Below are 23,911 nucleotides of genomic sequence, written 5' to 3'. Positions count from 1 at the left end.
CTCCACCACATATCTATAGAAGTTTTTCAGAGTTTTAGATGTCAGGCTAAATCTTCGCAAGCTTCTCAGGAAGAGGAGCTGCAGTGCTTTCTTCAAAATTACACTGAAATGATAACACTGAGGAATTTAAAGGTGCTGATACCCTCCACCTCTGATCCCTTCATAACGACTGACTCCTGGACCACAATTTTCCTCTTCCTGAAGTCAATAATAGTGGTTGTTGTGGCACCACTCAGCTAGATTTTAAATCTCCCTCTTGTATGCTGATTCATCACCACTTTTGATCAGCCAACAACTCTGGTATCATCAGCAAACTTAAAATTGGACTTGTGCTTATCCTCAGTCATAAGTATAAAGTGAGTACAGCGATGGAAGGGGCATGCTAAGTACCCACAGCCTTATGCACCTGGATAAGTGTTGATCATCAGCGAAGAGGATATGTTATCACCAATCCACACAGATTGTGGTCTCCCAGTTAGGAATTCAAGGATCCAATTGAAGAAGGAGGTACAGACTCCCAGGTTCTGCAACTTCTCAATCAGGATTGTGGGAATGATGGTATTAAATGCTGAGCTATAGTCAATGAACAGCATCTTCACGTAGGTGTTTGTGTAGTCTAGGTGGTCTAAAGCCGTGTGGAGAGCCACTGAGATTGCGTCTGCCGTTGACCTATTGTGGTGATAGGCAAATTGCAATGGGTCCAGGTCCTTGCTGAGGCAAGAGTTCAGTCTAGTCATAACCAACCTCCCATAGCATTTCATCACTGTTGATGTGTGTGCTACCGGGCTACAGTCATTAAGGCAGCCTACATTTATCTTCATAGGCACTGGAATAATTGTTGCCTTTTTGAAGCAAGTGGGAACTTCTGCACGTAGCAGTGAGAGGTTGAAAATGTTCATGAATACTCCTGCTGGCTGGTTGGCACAGGTTTTCAGAGCCTTACCAGGTACTCCATCGGGACCTTCTGCCTTGTGAGGGTTTGCTCTCTTTAAAGACAGTCTAACATCGGCCTCTGAGATGGAGATCACAGGGTCCTCAGGTGCAGCACGGATCTTCACAGTTGTAGTTGTGTTCTCCCTTTCAAACCTTTCAAAGTGAACATAGAAGGCGTTGAGTTCATCTGGTAGTAAAGCATCACTGCCATTCATACTATTGGGTCTCACTTTGTAGGAAGTAATGTCTTGCAGACCCTGCCAGAGTTGCCGTGCATCTGATATCGCCTCCAACCTCGTTCGAAATTGTCTCTTTGCCCTTGAAATAGCCCTCGGCAAATCATACCTGGTTTTCTCGTACAGGCCTGGGTTGCCAGACTTGAATGCCACAGATCCAGCCTTCAGCAGACAACGTACCTCCTGGTTCATCCACAGCTTTTGGTTTGGGAATGTACAGTAAGTCTTGGTGGGCACACACTCATCCACACAGATTTTAATGAAGTCAGTAACAACTGCGGCATTCTCATCCAGGTTCAAAGATGAATCCCTGAATACAGTCCAGTCCACTGATTCAAAGCAGTCCTGTAGGTGCTCCTGTGCTTCCCTTGTCCAAACCTTCTTGATCCTCACTGCTGGTGCTGCAGTCTTCAGTCTGCCTATACTCAGGGAGTAGAAGTACAGCTAGGTGATCAAACTTCCCAAAGTGAGGGTGTGGAATAACACAGTAGGCATTCTTGATGGTGGTGTAGCAATGGTCCAGTGTGTTGTTTCCTCTGGTATTGCAAGTGATTTGTTGATGGTAATTGCTTAGTAATTTTTTTCAGACTGGCCTTGTTAAAATCTCCCAAAATGATGGTGAAGGTGTTAGGATGCACTGTTTCGTGCTTGTTGATCCCATTGCTGAGATCATCTCAAGCCTGCTTGACATTGGCCTGAGGTGGAATGTAAACTGCTACCAAAATGACCCATGGTAGGTAAAAAGGACGACACTTTACTGCTAGATATTCCAAGTCTGGTGAGCAGAATTGGGGACAGCACTGATATATTTGTGTACCAGAAGAGTTGATCATGAGGCATACTCCTCCACCTCTGCTTTTGAGAGACTATAGATCTATCCTGCCAGTGTATAGTAAACCCGTCAATCCGAATTGCTACATCCAGTACAGAAGGGGTTAACCAGGATTCCATGAAACAAAGGATACACGCGGTCCTAATGTTACTCTGATTCAGCACCCTTGCTCTTAGATCATCGATTTTATGTGGATGTGGAAACCTGTGTGGATGAGTGTGAAAAAGCAAGCATTCAAACTCTTCATCATTATCTTGGCATAACTAGCAAAATATTCTGAAATTTAATGGATGAGCTTTGTAGATAGCAATATTACAGGAGTCATGCTTGAAAAAAAAAGTCACTGTAATTTCTTTTTTCATAAATGCCACTAAATCAGCATGGCGACCTGTCATATGCTGCTCCATCTGTTGCTCAAGAAATCATATTCCTAATCAGAATACTTTTATCTTCAATATACATTTTGAGCTCGTCACATAGATTGATTCGCCTTTGATACTTGTTTTTTACTTTTTACAATAGAGAATCTTGTCATAAACTTCTCCATTTTTGATAAACAGTACATATGCCATGAGCAATGCCTTGTTGTCTCACACAGAATCCCAAATTCTGTTTTTTTTGTAGCTCTGATACTCAGTGCCTTCACTCATTTTGTCAATACGACCAGCTACAGAGTTATTACTCAGAAGAATTGATTTTAAAATACTAATATCCATTTTGAGAACAGTAGTGAGCACTTCTGATACAGCAGGCATTATTAATCTTTCGCCAATTGTATGAGATTTTCCACACTTTGCTATCATTTTGGAAATGATATAAGAAGCAATGAGACCACTATCAAGGTCATTTTTAGCTTTCTTGGAAAATGACTTGAGTGTGCAACGCCTTTTAAATGCTTCTTTCAGTGTGTGGAACTGAGTAATACCTTAAGTGGCCTTTTTATGGTGTCTTTTGCGGAAGTATTCCTGCAATCTTGATGTTTTCATGGCATCATTAGACAATACAGTAGTACAGATTAGACACATGGGTCATCGCTGATCTGACGGGAATGGAATAAAACCATACTTCAGGTCCTGACGAAGAGTCCCGTCCCAAAACGTCGACTATACCTCTTCCTGTAGATGCTGCCTGGCCTGTTGTGTTCACCAGCATTTTTTGTGTGTGTTGCTTGAATTTCCAGCATCTGCAGATTTCCTCGTGTCTGCGTTGACACACTTTCTATAGTTTCTGTTTCTTAGCAGGATTAGAATTCAGGGCTTCACCACCTTCCGACTCATAGAGATCATGCCATACATATTTATCCATCATTAACAGGGCTACATTAAAATAAAAAATTAACATAAACTGGGAATACCTTTTGGATGTTGACTACGGCAGCAAGTTGACACAGATGGAGCAATGGTAGTGGTACACAAAGGACTGGCGTGGCAAAGATGAAGGCATTCACAACAGCGAAAATTACATTGGAATCTAATTGTTAGTTGGGATAGAGGTGGTGTTCGGCAAGCTACCTTTATACTATTCAAATTAGCGCGATTGACCAATCGCTTAAGGTCTCATAATCCCCAGAAGATGGTTCTTGACCGCACTTGAGAAGCTTTGGTTGCTTGGGACACCTCAAGAGGAATCCTTGGGGTCAGCAGGTTCACTGATTGGCTCTGTTTCACTGCTTGGTTCCAGCCAGCGCTGTGTCGTTGCACCGCCTGTTTTCCGTAGATCTGTAGAGGAAGTTGAGAGGGTGTACTTGACTTACCAGCTGTTAAGTTGCATGAGCTCGTTCCATGCCACGAGTCAAGGGGAACAGTTGGGCACCCTGGTTGCTAATTTATGCTTCCCCAATAATGTCTTTTTGGCCAGGTCGAATGCAAATACTGAGTTTCAGGTGAGTTGTGACAACGAGTGCTCACTGCCTGCAGAGCTATGGTTCTTCCTGTTTTCCAGTGCGTGGTCTTTTTCTTTGAAAGTACCTCTCTACTAAAGGTTGATCAGGTCTCGTACCTCCAGTTAGGGTTCTGCCTACCACACCACCCGCTAAGATTCTTGAAAACCCCTCCCCCCCACAGCTTCTATTTCCGCAAAGGTCCCCTTGGGACACGTAACTGCCCTCATTGGGAATCACTGTTTTAAATTAGCATGTGTATATACTGTACATCTCTTCTAAGTAGTAGTCAAATGGGCTTCAGTGAAATAGCTCTAGGTTGTCTCAACCAAATGAAAATCTAAAGAACCACAGGTGCTGGAAATCTAAAACAGGAACAAAAAGGAAGCAAAGAACAAGATGAGCCAATATCATAGATGGATTGATATAAATAGAGAAATAAAGTTACCTGAAGTTGAGAGAATTTAGTATTGAGTTCAGAAGGTTAGAATGTGCCCAGGTGGAAAATTAGGTGCTATTCTCCAAGTATAATTTGAGTTTCATTGTAACAATGGGAGGCCACCTCCTGAACTCTGGTTCTCTTCCCCGGATGTGGCTTAACCTCTTAGATTCTTTCTGGCATTTTCAACTTTTATTTGTGTCATGAGGGACATGTTCTTCCTGAAACTTGAAGACAAATGTAAACAAATAATCTGCATTGACATACTCAAACAGTTTCTGGTAGATATACTGATTGAGGTACTCTTCTTCCAGACAGATCCGCTTATATAAAAAAAAATACCCTCCCCACACCAGCTAATTTTGAATGGAAAATTTTGAAGTAATAGCCAATGTACATTTGTATATTTGCATCTTATATTAAATGCTTCCTTGCTGAAAAGTCTGTTTCTGTTTATCTAACAGGTTGTTTGCCATACTTCCTGTTAATCAAAACATTCTTCCTGAAGCCAGAGGAAGGCAAAATTGTGATTATCTTTAACATTCTACCAACAAAACAAATGCTTTAGTTTTCTGTTAAGTGTCACTTAAAGCTGAGTAGATTGGGGAGTATTAGAAATTGATTTTTTTTTTTTTAGCACTGGTAATTAATAAACCTGTTCACAGTGGTAATATGCTGTTAGTTTGTCACTACTGCAATCATTTAGTTGATAGCAATTCCATAATATTTTACTGAAGATTGTCCAGCCATTTTCACAGCTTTTCTGGTTTTTCTTGAACCAGTTGTGCCCCACGTTTATGGACTGTAGTTTACAAAGTAGTTAGAAAAGTACTATGTCCCAACTCGCTGGTAATGGAGGAAACCAGTTCAGTATCCTTTTTAAATCATATAGCAGTGTTTGCTGGAAATAATAGTAGCTGCTAGACTTAATTCATCTTGTCTATAAAACCAGCAGGATAATGAACAAAGCCGCTGGTAATCTAATCACAAACATGAGAAAACCTGCAGATGCTGGAAATCCAAGCAACACACACGAAATACTAAAGGAACTCAGCAGGCTAGGCAGCAGCTATGGAAGAGAGTACAGTCAACGTTTCAGGCTGAGACCCTTCAACAGCCTGAACTTTTCCATAGTTGCTGCCCGATCTGCTGAGTTCCGTTAACATTTTGTGTGTGTTGCCGCTGGTGATCTGCTGGGTTAATAATGAATTTGCTGATGACACAGTGCATAACCTAGTGGTTACGTTTTCATTTATTAAGATTGAGTAGAGTAGTGCATATGTATCACTTGCAGCATCAGTTACACACATTGTGGCTGTGTTTTAATTGGTGTCTCTTTGTGTCCTGCCAAGTTCTGCTACGGTTACATAGGAACATAGAAAATAGGTGCAGGAGTAGGCCATTCAGCCCTTCGAGCCTGCACCGCCATTTATTATGATCATGGCTGATCATCCAACTCAGAACCCTACCCCAGCCTTCCCTCCATACCCCCTGATCCCCGTAGCCACAAGGGCCATATCTAACTCCCTCTTAAATATAGCCAATGAACTGGCCTCAACTGTTTCCTGTGGCAGAGAATTCCACAGATTCACCACTCTCTGTGTGAAGAAGTTTTTCCTAATCTCGGTCCTAAAAGGCTTCCCCTTTATCCTCAAACTGTTACACATGGGCTATGGTTGGGCTTTGATGTTACTCTTCCTTTTGCTCTGGGCTTTGAATTACTTATACAAGCAGCACTAGAACACCACAGCACAGTACAGGCCCTTTGGCCCTTGATGTTGTGCCGACCCATATCTTCCTTTTAAATAAAGTACTAAACCCACACTACCCCATAACCCTCCATTTTCCCCCACACATACGCAACATGAACTAATAATACAATATTTGTTAGTCCGTAACTGACAAAATATACAGTACTACATGGAAACTGTCTGTTAGTGGAACACTAATAGCCAATACGACTAAAAATTAATTACTTCACCTATAAACCACTGTGCACTGTTTTTATATGGTAAATATTTGTGAACTGGCCAGTAGAGGGTGTACAACAGCAGTGGTGATACATACACTCCTTTCTGGAAACACCTGGCCTGATATTGTTTTATTCATCCACTTTAAGCTACAATCCCATTGGAATATTGTGTGGATGAAAATTTATTGCACTATTGCATTGAATTCCATTTGTTTTTTAAAAATACATCGCTGCATTGCACTTCACATTTTCACGAGAAGTGTGTGTATGTGTGTGCATTTCTCACATTTTAAGATTACCTTTGAATCTCTGCAAATTGCTGAGCTTATTATTCTAGATGTATCAACCATTTTTAAAAAATCTAGCAGTTAATTTTATTACTTTGGAATTCGGCCCATCAAATCTAATCCACCATTCGATCATGGCTGGTTAATTTTCCCTCAACCCCATTCTCCTGCCTTCTTCCCATAACCTTAGGCACCCTATTAATTAAGTACCCATCAACTTCCACTTTATATATACCCAATGACTTGGCCTCCACAGCCGTCTGCAGCAATAAATTCCACAGATTTACCTCCCTCTGGCTAAAGTAATTTCTCCTCATGTCTGGTCTAATGAGGCTGTGCCCGCTGGTCCTGGACTCTCCATTATTTGCAGTGTCCTCTGCATGTTCACTCTATCTAGGCCTTTCAATATTCAGTAGGTTTCAAAGAGACCTCCTCTCCCCCCCCCCCCCCCGGCCCCCAAACCGTCATTCTTCTGAAGTCTGAAGAGTACAGGCCCAGAGCCATTAAATGTTCCTCAAATGTTAACCTTTTCATTCCTAGGATCATTCTCATAAGCCTCCTCTAGACTCTTTTTAATGCCACCACATCTTTTCTCAAATGAGGCCCAAAACTGCTCACAATATTCCAAATGTGGTCTGACCAATGCATTATAAAGCCTCAGCATTAAATCCTTGCTTTTATATTCCAGTCCTCTCTAGATGAGTACTAAGATTGCATTTGCTTTCTTTACTATTGACTGAACGTGCAAGTTAACCTTTAGGGAATCCTGCACAAGGACTCACAAGCCACTTTGCAACTCCAATTTCTTGAGTCCACTCCTCATTTAGAAAATACACCTTTATTCCTTCTACCAAAGTGCATGACTGAACACTGCCCTATGCAGCATTCCATCAGCCTCTTCTATGTCCATTCCCCCTGTCCAAATACTTATGCAAACTCCCTGCTTCCCCAACACTACCTACTCCTCCACTTATCTGTATCATACGTAAACTTGGCCACAGACCCTTCAATTCCATTATTCAGATCATTAACATTTAAGCAGTGGAGCCAGCACCCACTGTGGAACCCCACTAGTCATCAGCAGCCAATCAGAAAAGCTCCTCCTTATTCTCACTCTTTGCCTCCTGTCAGTCAGCCAATTCTCTATCCATATTAGTATCTTTCCTGTACTGGCATGAGCCCTTCCTTACGAGCCTCATGTGCGGCACCTTGTCAAAAAGCCTTCTGAAAATCCAAATAAACAGCAACTACTGACTCTCTTTTGTCTATCGGGCATGTTATTTCCTCAAAGAATTCCCACAGATCTGTCAGGCACGATTTCCCCATAAAGAAACCATGATGACTTTGGCCTCCTTTATCGTGTGACTCCAAGTAACTTGAAACCTCATCCTTCTTAATGGACTTTTGATATTTTGCCAACCACTGAAGTCAGGCTAACTGGCCCATAATATCCTGTCTTCTCCCTCCTTCCCTTCTTAAAGAGTGGAGTGACATTTGCGATTTTCCAGCCTTCTGTAACCATTCCTGACTCCAGTGATCCTTGAAAGATTACTACTACCACAATATCTTCAGCTTCCTAAGTACCTTCTCCTTAATAATTGCGACTACATTCACTTCAGCCCTCTGACAATCTGGCAGCTGCTGTTGCCTTTCACAGTGAAGGCTGACACAAAATGCTTATTCATTTCGTTCATCATTTCTTTGTCTCCTGTTACTACCTCTGCAGCATCTTTATCCAGTAGTCCAATATCCACTCTTACCTCTTTTATTCCTTATATATCTGAAAAAGTTGTTGACAAACCTCTTTTATATTATTGGCTAGCTAACCTTCATATTCCATCTTTTTTTCTGTCACTTTTTCTTGTCTTCTGTTGGTTTTTAAAAACTTCCCAATCCTTTAGCTTCCCCTTAGTCTTTGCTATACTGCATGCCCTCTCTATTGTTTTAATGCTGTCTGTGACTTCCCTTCAGCTACGATTGCCTCATCCTCTCATAGATTGCTTCTATGGGATGAACCGATCCTGTGTCTTCTGAATTGCTCCCAGGAACTCCAGGCGTTGCTGCTGTACCATCATCCCTGCTGGTGTCTCCTTACAGTCAACTGGCCAACTCCTCTCACATTCCTCTATAGTTAATTTTACTCAACTGTAATGCTGATATATCTGATTTTATTTACTCCCAATCAAACTGGAGTTGAATTCTGTCATGAACACTGCCTCCTGAGAGTTCTTTTACGTTAAGCTCCCTAATCAAATCTGGTTCATTACACAACCCCAAATTTTCCATAGTGGGCTGCTCTAAAAAGGCATCTTATAGGTATTCTACAAATTCTGTCCTTTGGGATCCAGCACCAACTTGATTTTCCCAATCTGCCTGCATATTGAAATCCCCCATGACCGTAGTAACATTGCCTTTTTTACATACTTTTCTATCTCCCATTGTAATTTGTACCTCACATCCTGGCTATTGTTCAGAGACTTGTGTATCTAAACTCCCACTGGGATTTTTTGTTTACCCTTGCATTTTCTTAACTTCATCCACAAGGACTCTGTATCTTCTGATCTTATGTCTTTCTGATTTGATTTCAAACAAAGCCACCCCTACACTCTCTGCCCACCTACCTGTCTTTTCGATACAGTGTATATCCTTGCTTGTTAAGCTCCCAGCTGTGATCTTCAGCTTCAGTCATGACTCAGTGATGCGCACATTGTTGCACCTGCCAATCTCTAACTGCACCACAAAATCATCTACTGTATTTTCTATACTGCATGCTTTCAAATATAACATTTTCAGTCAGTCTGGTATCATAACCCTTCATTTCACTTTTGTTTCCATGTTGCCTGAAGTTAAATTCTTATGCCTCTCTAAACTTTTTGTCGTATTCATTATTCTGGAGATTTCAGTAACGTCTCCTGCACCCTCCTTCCCGGTATCCATATTTTTCCAAGCTGTTCAACCCACGCCCCTACTGATTTGAAATTATTTGAATTATTTACTCATTTTTCTTCCAATTGACAACCCTGCTCATTACTTAAAGGTTAATTGAGAACTGAAGTCATCCTTAATGAATAATTTACCTTTGTAAGGCTTCATTAAATCCTAGTGACTGTAAAGAATAATGCTCAGTGATATCAAACTCTCCTAGTTAATTTTTGTGACAATATCAACTGATTGCATTTGGCATATAATCTTCAATTACGACCACTGTCTTCAAATAACAAAAAACAACTGTACCATTTTGTAGTTGACTAGGCTGAATTTTGCATTGAGTTTATTTTTTAATAAATCTTTACTTATGAAAGGCCAAAATTAGACCAGGAAAACCCCTGTGCCATAGCAGATGTATAAAATGTGTAATGTCATATCCCAAAATATGTCGTCATAGAGGAATGACCAACAAAGTCTGCATTTTCCAGTGTTGCCTGGCCACATTAAGAGTTTTAATTCCATATTGTTCAACAAAGAGTTACTAGAATTTGCAAGGCCTTTGGTAAGTTCCTGCTAGTCTGTAAGGTTAGTTCATATAAGATCCAGGGTGAGCTAGCTAATTGGATACAAAATTGGCTTAGTGGAATGAGTCAGAGTGGTGATGGTGGACGGTTGTTTGTCATGATTGAAGTAGATGAGCTGGATGCCACAGTCTTTTCTCCCCCAGGTTAAGGGAGTCTGTAGTTAGAGAACATGGTTTAAAGTGAAAGGGGAAAATTTAAAAGGAACCTAAGGGCAGATTTTCATACTAGGGGGTTGAGACAGGTATGTGAAATGAGCTGTTGTGGAATCTGTAGAAGTGGGTACAGTTTCCAATGCTTAAGATACATGAGGGCAGATACATGGATAGAAAAGGTCAAGAGTCAAATGGGACCAGCTCAGGTAGCCATCATGTAAATGAGCCGAGCCTTGCAGATATTATTTCCTCAATAAATGAAAATTAATTTGATTTAGGGAAATTAATGAGTTAATCTTTCCGTGATTTCTAGGATTTTTCTGACTGATAATTTTTTTGTTCACATACTTAACACAAGTGGGCAAGTGTTTTAGTAGAAGTGGCAATAAGCTAATGTAACTGCAGATTAACCTGAGAATGGCACTGTTCTATGTTTACAGGAGGTGATAGTCGTCGGTAATGCCAGCAAGCGAATGTAACTGCAGATTAACCTGAGAATGGCACTGTTCTATGTTTACAGGAGGTGATGGTCATCGGTAATGCCAGCAAGTGAATGTAACTGCAGATTAACCTGAGAATTGCACTGTTCTATGTTTACAAGAGGTGATAGCCAGCATTTGTTGTCCATCCCTAATTTTCTTTTCACTTGAGGAGGCAGAAAGAATCAACCATATGTGTGGTCACAGAGCAAACTGGGGTATAATTTGTAGATTTCTGTCATGGAAACAAACTAAATAACTTTAATTTTCTAACTGCATCGTGGGACATGAACTCATGTCTGGATCAGTGAAGCAGCACTATTGCTGCTGGTCCAATAACCAATTTTCAATCTTGTATATTGGGTGCCACAGTAGCTTGGCGACTAGCACCACACTGTTACAGCTCGGGGCACTCTGGAGTTCAGTTCTGGTGCTGTCTGTAAGGAGTTTCTGTATGTCTTCCCCGTGAAATGCATAAAATTTTCTCTGGGTCTCCAGTGGCCCCCACAGGACAAATACATACCGGGTAGGTTAATTGGTCATTGTAAGTTGTTCCATGATTAGGTTAGGATTAATCAGGTTAGCTGGGGCGGTGTCGCTCGAAAGGCCAGGAGAGCCTACTCGGCGCTTTATTGCTAAATAAATACTTTGCCCATAACATGCACCCAGGACTCTTACTAAATACTTGTGTCATGGATTTTGAGCCAATACTTAATGCTAGATGTTCTTGAAACTCTCCAGATATTGCCAGTGATGTGTTGAGTACTTATCCACAAACTTTTAGGGTTTTTTAATTTAAAGTTATTCCAAACCCGGTGCAGAAAATCAACTTTTTATGAGGGCCATCTTCTAAAGAGTAATTACAATTACCGGTTAAATTGTGAAGTGGAAATTATACATTAGTCCTTGTAGCAGGTTGGATAATCTTCCCCTCATTTAACTTTTCCAGGTATGCCATTTTCACTGAAGCATTCATCATTTCTCTGGCATTTATAAGCATCTGGCTTTATTGTAATTGGTTTATTATTGGCACATATACTGAATTACAGTGAAACTTCTTGTTTTTCATACCATCCAGACAGATCATTCCAAAGATAAGTACAGGTTGACCACTAATTTTCTAACACTCTTGGTTCCTAACATTTTTGCCAAATTAAAAGAAGTCACGCAATATTAATGTATATTAAAAGAGGTTACACAATAGATGTAGTATATATGGATTTCAGCAAGGCATTTGATTATGTACCCCATGCAAGGCTTATTGAGAAAGTAAGGAGATATGGGATCCAAGGGGACCTTGTTTTGTGGATCCACAATTGGCTTGCCCACAGAAGGCAAAGAGTTGTTGTAGATGGGTCATATTCTGCTTGGAGGTCGGTGACCAGTGGTGTGCCTCAGGGATCTGTTCTGGGACCCCTTCTCTTTGTGATTTTCATAAATGACCTGGATGAGGAAATGGAGGGATGGGTTAGTAAATTTGTTGATAATGCAAAGGTTGGTGTTGTGGATAGTGTGGAGGGGCTGTCAGAGGTTACAGCGGGACATCGATAGGATGCAAACAGGGCTGAGAAGTGGCAGATGGAGTTCAACCCAGATAAGTGTGAGGTGGTTCATTTTGGTGAGTCAATTATGATGGCAGAATATAGTATTAATGGTTGGACTCTTGGCAGTGTGGAGGATCAGAGGGATCCTGGGGTCTGAGTCCATAGGACACTCAAAGCTGCTGCACAGGTTGACTCTGTGGTTAAGAAGGCATACGGTGCATTGGCCTTCATCAATCATGGAACTGAGTTTAGGAGCTGAGAGGTAATGTTGCAGCTATATAGGACCCTGGTCAGACCCCACTTGGAGCACTGTACTCAGTTCTGGTCACCTCACTACAGGAAGGAAGTGCAAACTGTAGAAAGGGTGCAGAGGAGATTTACAAGGACATTGCCTGGATTGGGGAGCATGCCTTATGAGAATAGGTTGAGTGAACTTGGCCTTTTCTCCTTGGAGCGGTGGAGGATGAGACGTGACCTGATAGAGGTATATAAGCTGATGAGAGGTACTGATCATGTGGATAGTCAGATGCTTTTTCCCAGGGTTGAAATGGCTAACACAAGAGGGCACAGTTTTAAGGTGCTTGGAAGTAGGTACAGAGGAGATGTCAGGGGTAAGTTTTTTATGCAGAGAGTGGTGAGTGCGTGGAATGGGCTGCTAGTGACGGTGGTGGAGGCGGATACAATAGGGTCCTTTAAGAGACTTCTAGATGGAGCTTAGAAAAATAAAGGGCTATGGGTAACCCTAGGTAATTTCTAAAGTAAGGACATGTTCGGCACAGCTTTGTGGGCTGAAGGGCCTGTATTGTACTGTAGGTTTTCTATGATTAATGGCAAAAATGGACTGTAGAAGCTTAAAAAGGATTATTAATTAAACAAAAATTAAGTGTAAGTTTCTGAATGAATGTGCTTACAAAGAATGTTGCTTCTCATTTGTCTTTTTAAATATTTCATTCAGGCCAAGTTGTTTCATGTGTTTTGATCTCACTATCTGTAATTTTTCTTGCATTGAATAAAAATTAATTTGCTCTTGTTCTGTTATGAAGATACATTTCTCTAATCCTTTGATTAAATCACCCAACAACTCAATTAACTTGTCAATAGTAAATCTTACTCTTTCATCCATTTCATCAGCATTGCTACCATCTTCATCACTTGCAGTGTTTTTATCAGCATTCAGAACACTGCCTATAATTCTCAGTCTGTAAGGTGATGCACAACAGGTGCTTCGTCATTGACAATCATCCACTCACATAGATTTTCTTCATTAAGACTACTTGTTATGTATTTGGAAGCAGGTCCTGTAACGCTTTTTGCTTACGGAAGCAAATCATGAACAACTGCTTTCTCCTTTGGTACACAAGATCTTGTAAAATCCTCATCAAGATTTTCTTCCGGCACATTATCAAACATCAAGGCAGCCCACAACTTGTGTTAGCCATTACCTTCTCCCACCCTCGGGCATTGAACCAAAGAATGTCCTTCATGTTAAATTCTTTAATAAATGGCTGTACAGCAAGCTTTCACCTCATCAAACAGATGTTTCATGAAAAGTGAGCGATACTTGGCCTTTAGAGAGTGCAGTGTTCCTTGGTCTTGGGGTTGGATCAGCGATGGTGGTAAATACACTGTAATAACATTATTCTTACACAGGAGTTCAGCTTTGGGATGAGCTGATCAGTTACCCAAAATAAGAATTTTGCGGACTCTGGGTACCTCTACAGATGTGCAATGTGCTCTGGCTTCTGGCACTAAATATTTTTCAAACCACTCTACCATTATAACAATGGTAATCCATTTGTGCGATATGTTACCGGGTAAATTTTAACACCTTTCAAGGCCCTGGGGCATTTATTTTGTCCGATCACCAGTGGTTTACATCTGCAAGTACCTGCTGCATGGGAGCACCCTAAAATGGTCATTCTTTCCTTAGCTCGTTTGAATCCTGTGGGATCTTCTTTGTCTTCTGTTGCTAATGTTTTCCTAGATGTGCATCATCAGTATAATGCTGTTTCATCTGCATTATGCACCTGCTTAGGACTGTGCTTTTTGTCAGCTATGAGCTTCGCAAATTCGTCCACATACTCGGTAGCTCCTTCCCATGGTTTGCAGACTGTTTTTCTCCACACACTTTATGCATGGAAATTCCATGGCACTTCTTAAACCTTTGAAGCCATCCTTCACTATAGTCACAAGTATGTTCTAATTTAAGTTCTTTCTGGAACAACCTAGCTTGGTTCATTATCATACAGCTCCATCACTCCGACACTGGCAAAACCATACAATCACCAGTTGATCATGCTCAGTACTTTTACCAACTTTCATAGTATTTCTAATGCTCATTTGCTTTAGCGAATCACTCTTTGCATAGAACTGCAAATTTTTTTCCCTTTGGTGTTTTATATCATACATAGTTGATGAACCAATGCCATATAAGTCACACAGCTTATGCATAGAAACACCTTGGTCCAGTTTTTTCAACATTTCAACCCTCTCTTGGATTGATTGTGGACTGACGTTTACATTTGACATAACCACTGGTACTTGCACTTATCTTAGAAGCCGTAGCTAGGATTAAATTTACGTAAAATAAGCACAGAATATTGGGACCACTACCAACATGTGCAATGTAAATAATAAAAATAGCGTGCTTTTGTCAGTCTCACCACAGATGGCACTGCATGTGCTGCATTCAGTGCCATCTGGTGGCCGCCCAGTAAATGTAATTTCATCTGAATTAAAAGAGGTGCCAAATCATCAGTTTCCAGAAAATTGGTCCTCAACCTGTTCAAGGGGAAAACAGTACCAGAATTCAGAATATGGTGTTAGAAAGTGTAGTGCGGGTAAAGAAATAAGCTGCAAAGACCTTAACCTAGTGGATTGAGATATCAAGTGTACGTCTTTAGATTACAAGAGGTTCGAAAAGCTTCTAACAGTGGGATAGAAGCTGTCCTTGAGCCTGGCGGTGCGTGTTTTCAAGCTTTTGTATGTTCTACTTGATGGAAGGGGTAGAAGAGAGGATGCCCAGGGCAGGAGAGGTATTTGATGAGGTTGGCTGCTTTCCAGAAGCAGTGGGAATTGCAGACGAACTCATGGGTGGGGGGGTTGGGGGAGAGTGTAGAAGCTGGTTTCTGTGATTGAATTGCGTTCACAATTCTGTAATTTCTCGAGGTACTGAGTAGAGCAACTGCCACACCGTGCTGTGAGGCATCTGAATAGGATGCTCACTATGGTACATCTGTAAGAATTAGTGAGGATTATTGGGGATATGCCAGCTTTCCTTGGCTTTCTAAGAAGCAGAGGTGCTGATTTGCTTTTCTGGCCATAACATCTAATTGCTAATTACTAGTGTGATAAATTCCATATTGTTTTACCATTTGTGAAAGATCAATGGAATTTAACTAGTGTCTTTTGATATATAGTTTAATGGCTGTTGTCCAGCATGCCCCCTCTCCCCCCCCCCGATGATGACAGGAAATCTGTGTGGGAGAGTTTTTAAAGTGGAAAAGCCGTTGCACAGGACAGTTCACTGTCTCGACCTCCGAAGTCTGAGTCCAGCGGTACAAATAGGTGTCACAAACTAGGGTCTTCCTTGGCTGCAGTGGATGACCATGACATCTGTGCCCTGTCATGCCCTTCGCTCTCCACAGAGCATTGCAGACCTGCCGCCTTAGCCATTGGATCCCACATCCGCCCAGTCCTAACATGCATGCTAGAACAGGCATGTCCCTGTCTCACCGGGGTAAGGGGCCACTGGCTACTGTCACCTGGCTTAGCCCACCTGTTGAAACGGCGTACCAAGGTGTGGCCACTATTCCATACAAACAGCTACTTGGAGTCACAGGTGAGAACTGAGAGTCTGGTGGAGACCAAAGGAGAGTGAGCTGCCCCAGAATAGACATGATAGTTTAATAAGAAATTAATAAACCCCTCCTTATCCTTGTCACAATAAAGATAATGTTTCCAGTGCAGTTGTATCAGTGATAGACCACGTGACTAGCTTTCCTGTTCAGTTGCAGTTGTTTCATACTTGTGAATTTCAAAGTTCAAAATAATATATTGAATTATGTATATGTCACCATATGCAACCCTGAGATTCATTTTCTTGCAGGCATTCGCAATAGAACAACCCAGTACAATTGAGTCAATGAAAAACTGCACAAACAAATACTGACAAAACAACAAATGTGCAAAAGACAAACTGGGCAAATACCAAAAAAACAACAAACAAATAAATAATATTGAGAACAGAAGTTGTAGAGTCCTTAAAAGTGAGTCCATAGGTTATGTTCAGTTCTCAGTTCAGTGTTGAAGGTGAATGAGGTTATCCATGCTGGTTCAGGAGCTTGATGGTTGTTGGGTACTGACTAGTTTTGAACCTGGCAATGTGGGACGTAAGGTTTCTCTGCCTCCTTCCCAATGGCAGTATGAAAAGAAAGGATGGCCAGGATGGTAGAGCTTCTTGAAGGTAACCTGCTTTCTTGTGACAGTGCTCTTTGTACACGTGTTCAGTGGTAAGGAGGGCTTTGCCTGTGGCGGTCTGGGCCATATCCACCACTTTTTGTAGGCTTTTCCATACAAGGGCATTGGTGTTTCCATGCCAGCTCCACTAAGTTCAAAGTAAATTTACTATCAAAGTACATATATATCATCATATACAACCCTGAGATTCATTTTATTGTTGGCAATCACAGTAAATACAAGAAACACAATATAATCAATGAAAGAACACAGCCAACTGGGTGGACAACAACCAGTGTGCAAAAAAAAACTGCTAATGCAAAAGTAAGAGAATAAAGAAATAATAATAAGAAATAAGAAATAAATAATGAGAACATGAGTTGCAAAGTCCTTGAAAGTGAGTCCAGTTCAGAGATGGGGCAAGTGAAGCTATCCACTCAAGTGAAGCTATCCACTCTCGTTCAAAAGCCTGATGGTTGAGGACTAATAACTTACTGAACCTGGTGGTGTGGGTCCTGAGGCTCCTGTACCGCCTTCCTGATGGCAGCAGTGAGAGGAGAGCATGGCTTGGATGGCAGGGGACCTTGATGATGGATGCTGCTTTCCTGCGACAGCGCTTTGTGTAGACGTGCTCAGTGTTGGGAGTGCTTTTATCTGTGATGAACTGGGCTGCATCCACTACATTTTGTAAGCTTTTCCCAAACAAGGGCATTGGTCTTTCCATACCAGGCCGTGATGTACCCAGTCAACATACTCTCCACCATACATCTATAAAAGTTTGTCAGAGTTTTAGATGACATGCCAAATCTTTGCAAACCTCTAAGAAAGTAGAGGAGTTGCTGTGCTTCCTTAGTGCTGACGTTTACGTGCTGGACCCAGAACAGATGCTCTGAAATGCTAACACCAAGGAATTTAAAGTTGCTGACCCTCTCCTCCTCTGATTTCCCCCCCAGTGAGGACTGGCTCATAAACCTCCAGTTTCCTCCTCCTATAGTCTGTAATCACCTCCTTGGTCTTGCAGACATTGAGCGAGAGGCGATGGTTGTGGCACCACTCGCCAGATTTTCAATCTCTCTCCCAGGCCCCGCCCCCTCCATATGCTGATTTGTCACCACCCTTGATCTGGCCATCGGAAGTAGTGTCGTCAATAAACTTAAATACGGCATTGAAACTAAGCTTACCCTTACAGTCGTAAGTATGAAGTGAGTAGAGCAGGGGGCTAAGCACACCTGTGCTGATGAGATTGTAGAGTAGGTGTTGTTGCCAATTCAAACTGACTGGGATCTGCAGGTGAGAAAATCGAGGGTGCAGTTGCACAAGGAGGTATTGAGGCCTAGGACTTGAAGCTTATTGATTAGCTTTGAGGGGATGATAGTACTGAATGCTGAGTTGTAGTCAATGAAGAGCATCCTGAATATATGCACGTTTGCTGTCTAGATGTTCCAGGATTGAGTGAAGAGCTGATGAGCTTGCATCTGGTGTTGATCAATTGTGATGGGAGGCAAATTGGAGTGGATCCAAGTCACTCCTCAGGAGTTGATATGTTTCATTGCTAATCTATCAAAGCACTTCAGCACAGTGGATGTACTGTAATTGTTACTGAAAATAGTCATTGAGGCTGGTTACCATACTCTTCTTAACACAAATATAATTGAAGCCTACTTGAAGCAGGTGGGTACCTCAGAGTGCCAAAGTGAGAGGTTAAAGATATCAGTGAGCACTCCAGCCAGTTGATCAGCCCAGGTCTTTAGTACTCGGTCAGGTACCCCATTTGGGACAGATGCTTTCTGTGGGTTCACCCTCTTGAAAGATGCTCTCATGTTGGCCTCAGAGACTGAACTCGCATGGTCATCAAGGACTGTGGGAGTTTGTGAAGGGGCCTCCATGTTCTGAGGGTCAAAGCAAGCATAGAAGGCATTGAGCTCATCTGGGAGTGAAACCTTGTTGTCACCTATGTTGCTTGGTTTCACTTTGTCAGAAGTGGGTAGCAATCAAGCCCTGCCACAGCTGTCACGCATCCTTCAATAATTCACATTTTATCCCGAATTGCCATTCTGCATGTGAAATGACTTGCCGGAAATCGTACCTGGACCTCTTGTATTTTACTTGGTCACCAGACCTAAACGCCACAGATCAGGCCCTCAGAATGTTGCAGATGGTTCATCCATTGCTTCTGGTTGGGGAAGACTGAATGATTTCGTAGGAATGCATTCATCTATGACTGTTTTATAAAGTCTATGATATGGTGTATTTGTTCAGGTCCTCTAATGAATCCTTTAACATGGCCCAGTCTACCCCAACTTGATGCAGTCCCATAGCCATCCCTCAGCTGATTGAGAAAACTGCTTCTGTATATAAAAAAATTAAAATGGTTTGATTATGTATAGAAATTAATGGTGTGCAGTACTCAGCAAATGAAAAATACTATTTTGAAAATGGAATGTATCTTATTTTAAATAAATGCCTGCAATGTTTATGAGGAAGTGAAATGACATTGTATATATGGCATTGGGCAGAGTAAGTATCTAAAGTTATCAAAAAAATTTTTAGAAGTATATATTTGAACTAAATTTTCTACATTGAAAATAAATGAATTAATATATCCTTATTTCCCCTGTTGCTGTTAGGTTGCTAGCACAGGATTATTAAAAATAGATGTATTGAGAGTTTATTTTGCAGTAAATGGGTGAAGAATAACTAGTAACAATGCACAGAAGTGCAGCTGGTGTATAGATAGGGTAAATGCTCAGGTTGTGTGAGACTAGAACTTAGAGGTCACAAGTTAAGGGTGAAAAGTTAATTTTAACAGGAACCTGAGGGGGAACAGCAAGAGTGTGGAATAGGCGTAAGTAGTGGATGTGGGTTTGGCTGCAACCTTTAAGAGAAGTTTGGATAAGTACATGGATGGGAGAGTATGGAAGGCTGTGGTCCAGGTGCGGGTCTGTGGACTGGGCAGATTACTGTACGGCACAGACCAGATGGGCTGAAGAGCATGTTTCTGTGCAGTTTTGCACTATGATTCTATCTGGTCTGACTATTTGATTACCTGCTCACTGCTGAGGAGGAAGGTAATTCATCGTCCTTATTGAAGGAGAAACCCACAACTTCCCTTCCTCCTTCAGAAGGAGGAATTTCCCACATTGTACCCTTCCCAAAATACAAACATTAATCGAATGCATAAATGCAGGATAGCTCCTTACAGAAATCTCCCTGACAATCACCTGCTAAGAGTATCTGTCTGTAGCTGTAGGGGGTGTTGGTGATCCCCTTCTTCAAAGAATAAGTCTCCTTATGGACTCTGCTCTTCACCATCATGCTCAGGTTCTCCTAAGCCCCTGCTAACAATTCTTCCCTCCTCCTATCACCGTAGCAACCATTGTTCAAGCAACAGTCATCCACAGAAGTTGCTCTGTTGTGCTTCCCAGTATGGGATGAGGGCCACACTCACAGCTGCTGACATAGCCAGCAACCACGAAAGCTCACAGTAAATCACTGTAATGGTTTGTGCTGACATTTGACAGCACAGTATCACACACGGAAACCCAACAACACTGTACCGAGGACTTGGTAAACAAAGATTGTGTTGTTAAAAACAACATTAAGGTGAAATTTCTCCCTTTTTAGATGCCATTAAAAATTGTTAAAGGGAATCTGTATGCTTGAATATTGGGGACCAAAATTGTGAGTATGTGGCTATGAGAGTTTACAGGGCAGGAGAAGATTGCAGTGATAACCAAGAGTCATTGTGGCCCAAAAAGTGTAAGGGTGATGGATATGAATGACCTATATATAGAGAAAGAATGTGGCACACCAGCAGGAGCTGTTTCCAGGGGTTGTAAGTCAAGGTTTGAAAACGATGGACCCATATATTCAAAAATCTTTTCCTTTGCAAATTCCCTGAATGGATTTGAAGCCTTTAAAATTTGTTCCCCTATTACTGCATGGCTTCAGCGTAAGTGAAAAGGTCTATGAGTTTGTCATACTAATTATTGGAGATGATGAGACAGCTTAGGAGCATTTAAGACTGCAGTAGAGTTCTTAAAAAAGAACTCTACTGTGGTTACCTTGAATCAGGATTATCCTGCAACAGTGAGCAGTTTTGACAGCAGGGCCTAATGATCCAGTTGTATCTAACAGTGAATGAGTTAAGCTAGCAACCTGGTAATTCCTTTGAAATCTGCATCCTGGAATTAAAGCAGCAGGCGTGAGGCTCTGCTGGGAATACTCAAAAGAAAGGAGAATGGTTTTAACCCACCATGTCCACACTAATTTTTTTTGCCCACCTACACTAATCTCATTTTCCTGCACCATGTCTGTATTCTTGTATGCCTTAAGTCCCTATCTCAGCATCTCCTACAAATGTTGTATTTGATTCCATCACCACCTCAGGCAGTGTGTTCCAGATATTCCCTTAAATCTACTTCAAAATTCCTCCCTCTCACTTTAAACATGTCCTCTCTATACTTTTTTTATGTGGCAATAAAACAGGTATTTAACTACTTTCGAGGTGGTATTCAAGTGCAAATTGTTGTTACTATAATGATTATAGAACATCATGTGTGAAATGTTTGAGCTAAACTCTAATATTAAACATAGAGCATGATGCCATGAAGCATATTATAAGTTTTAAAAATATAGACATTTTTGTAAACATTAGTTAAGAAAACCACTTTCCTTATCTTCATTAATTAAAACTAAAGTCTCAACAAGGCAAGACTCTGACTCTGTTGCCATTTAGAGTTCAGCAATTGAGCAGAGTGGCAAATGGAATGCTTCAGTCCAGGTCTCAGTCACAGGTAGTGTCCTGACACTGACTCGTGCATTAGAAGTGGCTGGTCACGGACAACAAGAATTGGCCTATTGATGCAGTGCCCCCCATGCAGAAAAAGTGAAAAGTGTTTTTTCAAAACAGTGATCAGTTAGAGAAAGTACCTTTTAGATATGATATCCTCAGAACCATATCCCATCATGAATTGCTGCTTTCAGAAAAGGAAGAAATCCAAAAAACAATTAGCTTTGAAAAGTATTCATTGATGGATGGATTTTGGAGCTCTTTGTAAGGTTAACACTGTGTAATACTAATATTAAAACTGTTGTTAACTTTGTTTTAATTTATGAAATGATTTTTTTAAACCAAAAAGAATTTGTTTCCTTGACAAGATAATGAGATGATGAGATCATTTAAATGGACATATTTTCGTTTTAAAATGGGCCTGTTCATGCTTTCCTCCGTGTAGTTTATCTCAAAATTAACATTTACATTTATGTAAATTTCCAGTCATTGATAAAGGCTGTAAATTATTCAAGGGATATTGTATGCACGTTTTTTTTCCTCAATACTATTGAAAGGACCCAGATTTTAATTCTTAAAATCATATGGTGATCAAGACTCAACATTCCAATAGTCCCTTTTACTTCACCTCTCAAATACAGTAATCAGTCCCAGATTTTCCACTGAACTGAAAGCCATCTTACAGATGTATTTGAGTAAATTTTCCTAGTACTTTTTTTTTTAAACATCTCACTGCTCTTTCAGTCTGGAGGTTTCAATCTGCAAAATCTCTTCTCTTTTCCTAATTCATGGTGGCTCTCAATCTTCCTTCTATGATATGTCACTGCACATCCATGTCACTTGCCGTGTATTCATTCATATCATCATTCTGAGTATATATATCCTCCTGGAGCCTGCACTATTCTTCTCACCCGTCTCTACACCTTTCCTTTTAAATTGTATTGTTGCTACTATGTTAATGTTGTAACTTTCTGATTTGTGAAATCTGGAAACTTACTGGAAAATTTATATGCAAGTCAGCCCAGGCTGACGTTTAAAGCAAATGATCATTAGCAGCTCATTCCTAAATGTCTTTTATTCATTTAGTTTCCCTATGTTATGTATGCCATTGATTTCTTCTAGCAATTGTGATCACTATATTTGAAGTATATAAACCTATATTAGTGTCACTTATTACATGTTGATTATGTAGCTAAGAATGGCAGGCAAACTTCTTTCTTTAAATAGAAAAATATCAAAGCACACTGCATTCAGACCTTCCTGCAGATGTTGTCATTTTAACAACATTTTGGTACAATATTAAGCAGTGCGACATTGTTGGAAGCAGCATTTAAGATGATAAACTACCCACTCATTAGGCATCTGTGGCATTCCTCTTGTGCAGTTCTAGGTTTCAACTAGGTTTGCACTGCAAGAAAATAGACGTTATTATACCTAGACATAAAGAGTACTGGTAATGATTTGACTTTGCTGTAAAGTTCCCAGGAACTTTAGGTATGCTGACATCAAATAACAATTCGGTGAACTCAAAAGGGAACCTTCCAGAAGGTACTCGTCTTGTGCTTACTTTATCAGCAATGAGGGTTTCTAAGAATAAAAACTTCCAGCATTTGTTTATTGCACTAATTGTATAATTTTTTTTGGATTCCTGCTGTTTTGAAATGTTTTATTTCAAGTTTGGCATAGAAAATTAATTTTTCAAGGGAATTATTTCAGTTTGCCAATTCACTTTTTGTTCTATTACAGCTCTGGCAATGGGACTCTGCGTCGCCATGATCGCTTTTGTGCGATTGCCAAGTCTTAAAGTTTCCTGCTTGCTGCTTTCTGGGCTCCTTATTTATGATGTCTTCTGGGTAGGTTGCAATTAAATATTACTAACGTAACAGTTCTGCTTTTTACAACTTCATTAATAACTACATAATTGTAAACACATTCACTCAATTCTATCTTTGTGCCTTTGCATGAAGATGCATTAAAATTAGTTCATTTAAATTCTTCAACAAGCAGTGAAAATATACAGTGATCTCACAATGCATGTCAGTAGGCAATTAGCGATGCCATTGATACAGAATGTAGTTTTAAGCTTGGGAGGCTTCAGATAGCAATTTTTTAAGAGTTTGTTTATCCCTGATTCACTCCCCTGCTCTGTCTCTCCTGAAGATGGTGGCTCGTGTTGGCACGATTCCATGGGTAGCGATGGTCCTCTGGTACATCCACCAAGTGGCCATTCCTCGTGCATGAGCCTTGACGGTGAGTGCCGATGGGCCAGTCCATCTCAAGGGCGGTTACAGTTGAGCTTGTCCTATTCTCACCTGAAGTCCATAATCAGACTTCCAGCAGGGTTGCTGAGTACAGTTGTTGAACCCCAAGGAACATCTTGCCAAAGTTAATACAGC

General features: G+C 40.9%; 1 protein-coding gene across 1 annotated transcript in view; it reads left to right on the top strand.

Moving 5' to 3' along the window:
* sppl3 (signal peptide peptidase 3) overlaps window positions 1–23,911 on the top strand; it is a 176,390-nt gene that overhangs the window by 134,256 nt on the left and 18,223 nt on the right. The window contains exon 7 of the mRNA XM_072247987.1: window positions 23,262–23,368. Coding sequence (XP_072104088.1) covers window positions 23,262–23,368 — 107 coding nt within the window. The remainder of the gene's footprint in view (window positions 1–23,261; window positions 23,369–23,911) is intronic.

This window comes from Mobula birostris, chromosome 31 (assembly GCF_030028105.1).
Source record: "Mobula birostris isolate sMobBir1 chromosome 31, sMobBir1.hap1, whole genome shotgun sequence".
Taxonomy (NCBI): Eukaryota; Metazoa; Chordata; class Chondrichthyes; order Myliobatiformes; family Myliobatidae; genus Mobula; species Mobula birostris.
The sequence above is the reverse complement of the archived record's forward strand: the minus strand, read 5'-3'. Positions and strand labels throughout refer to the sequence as shown.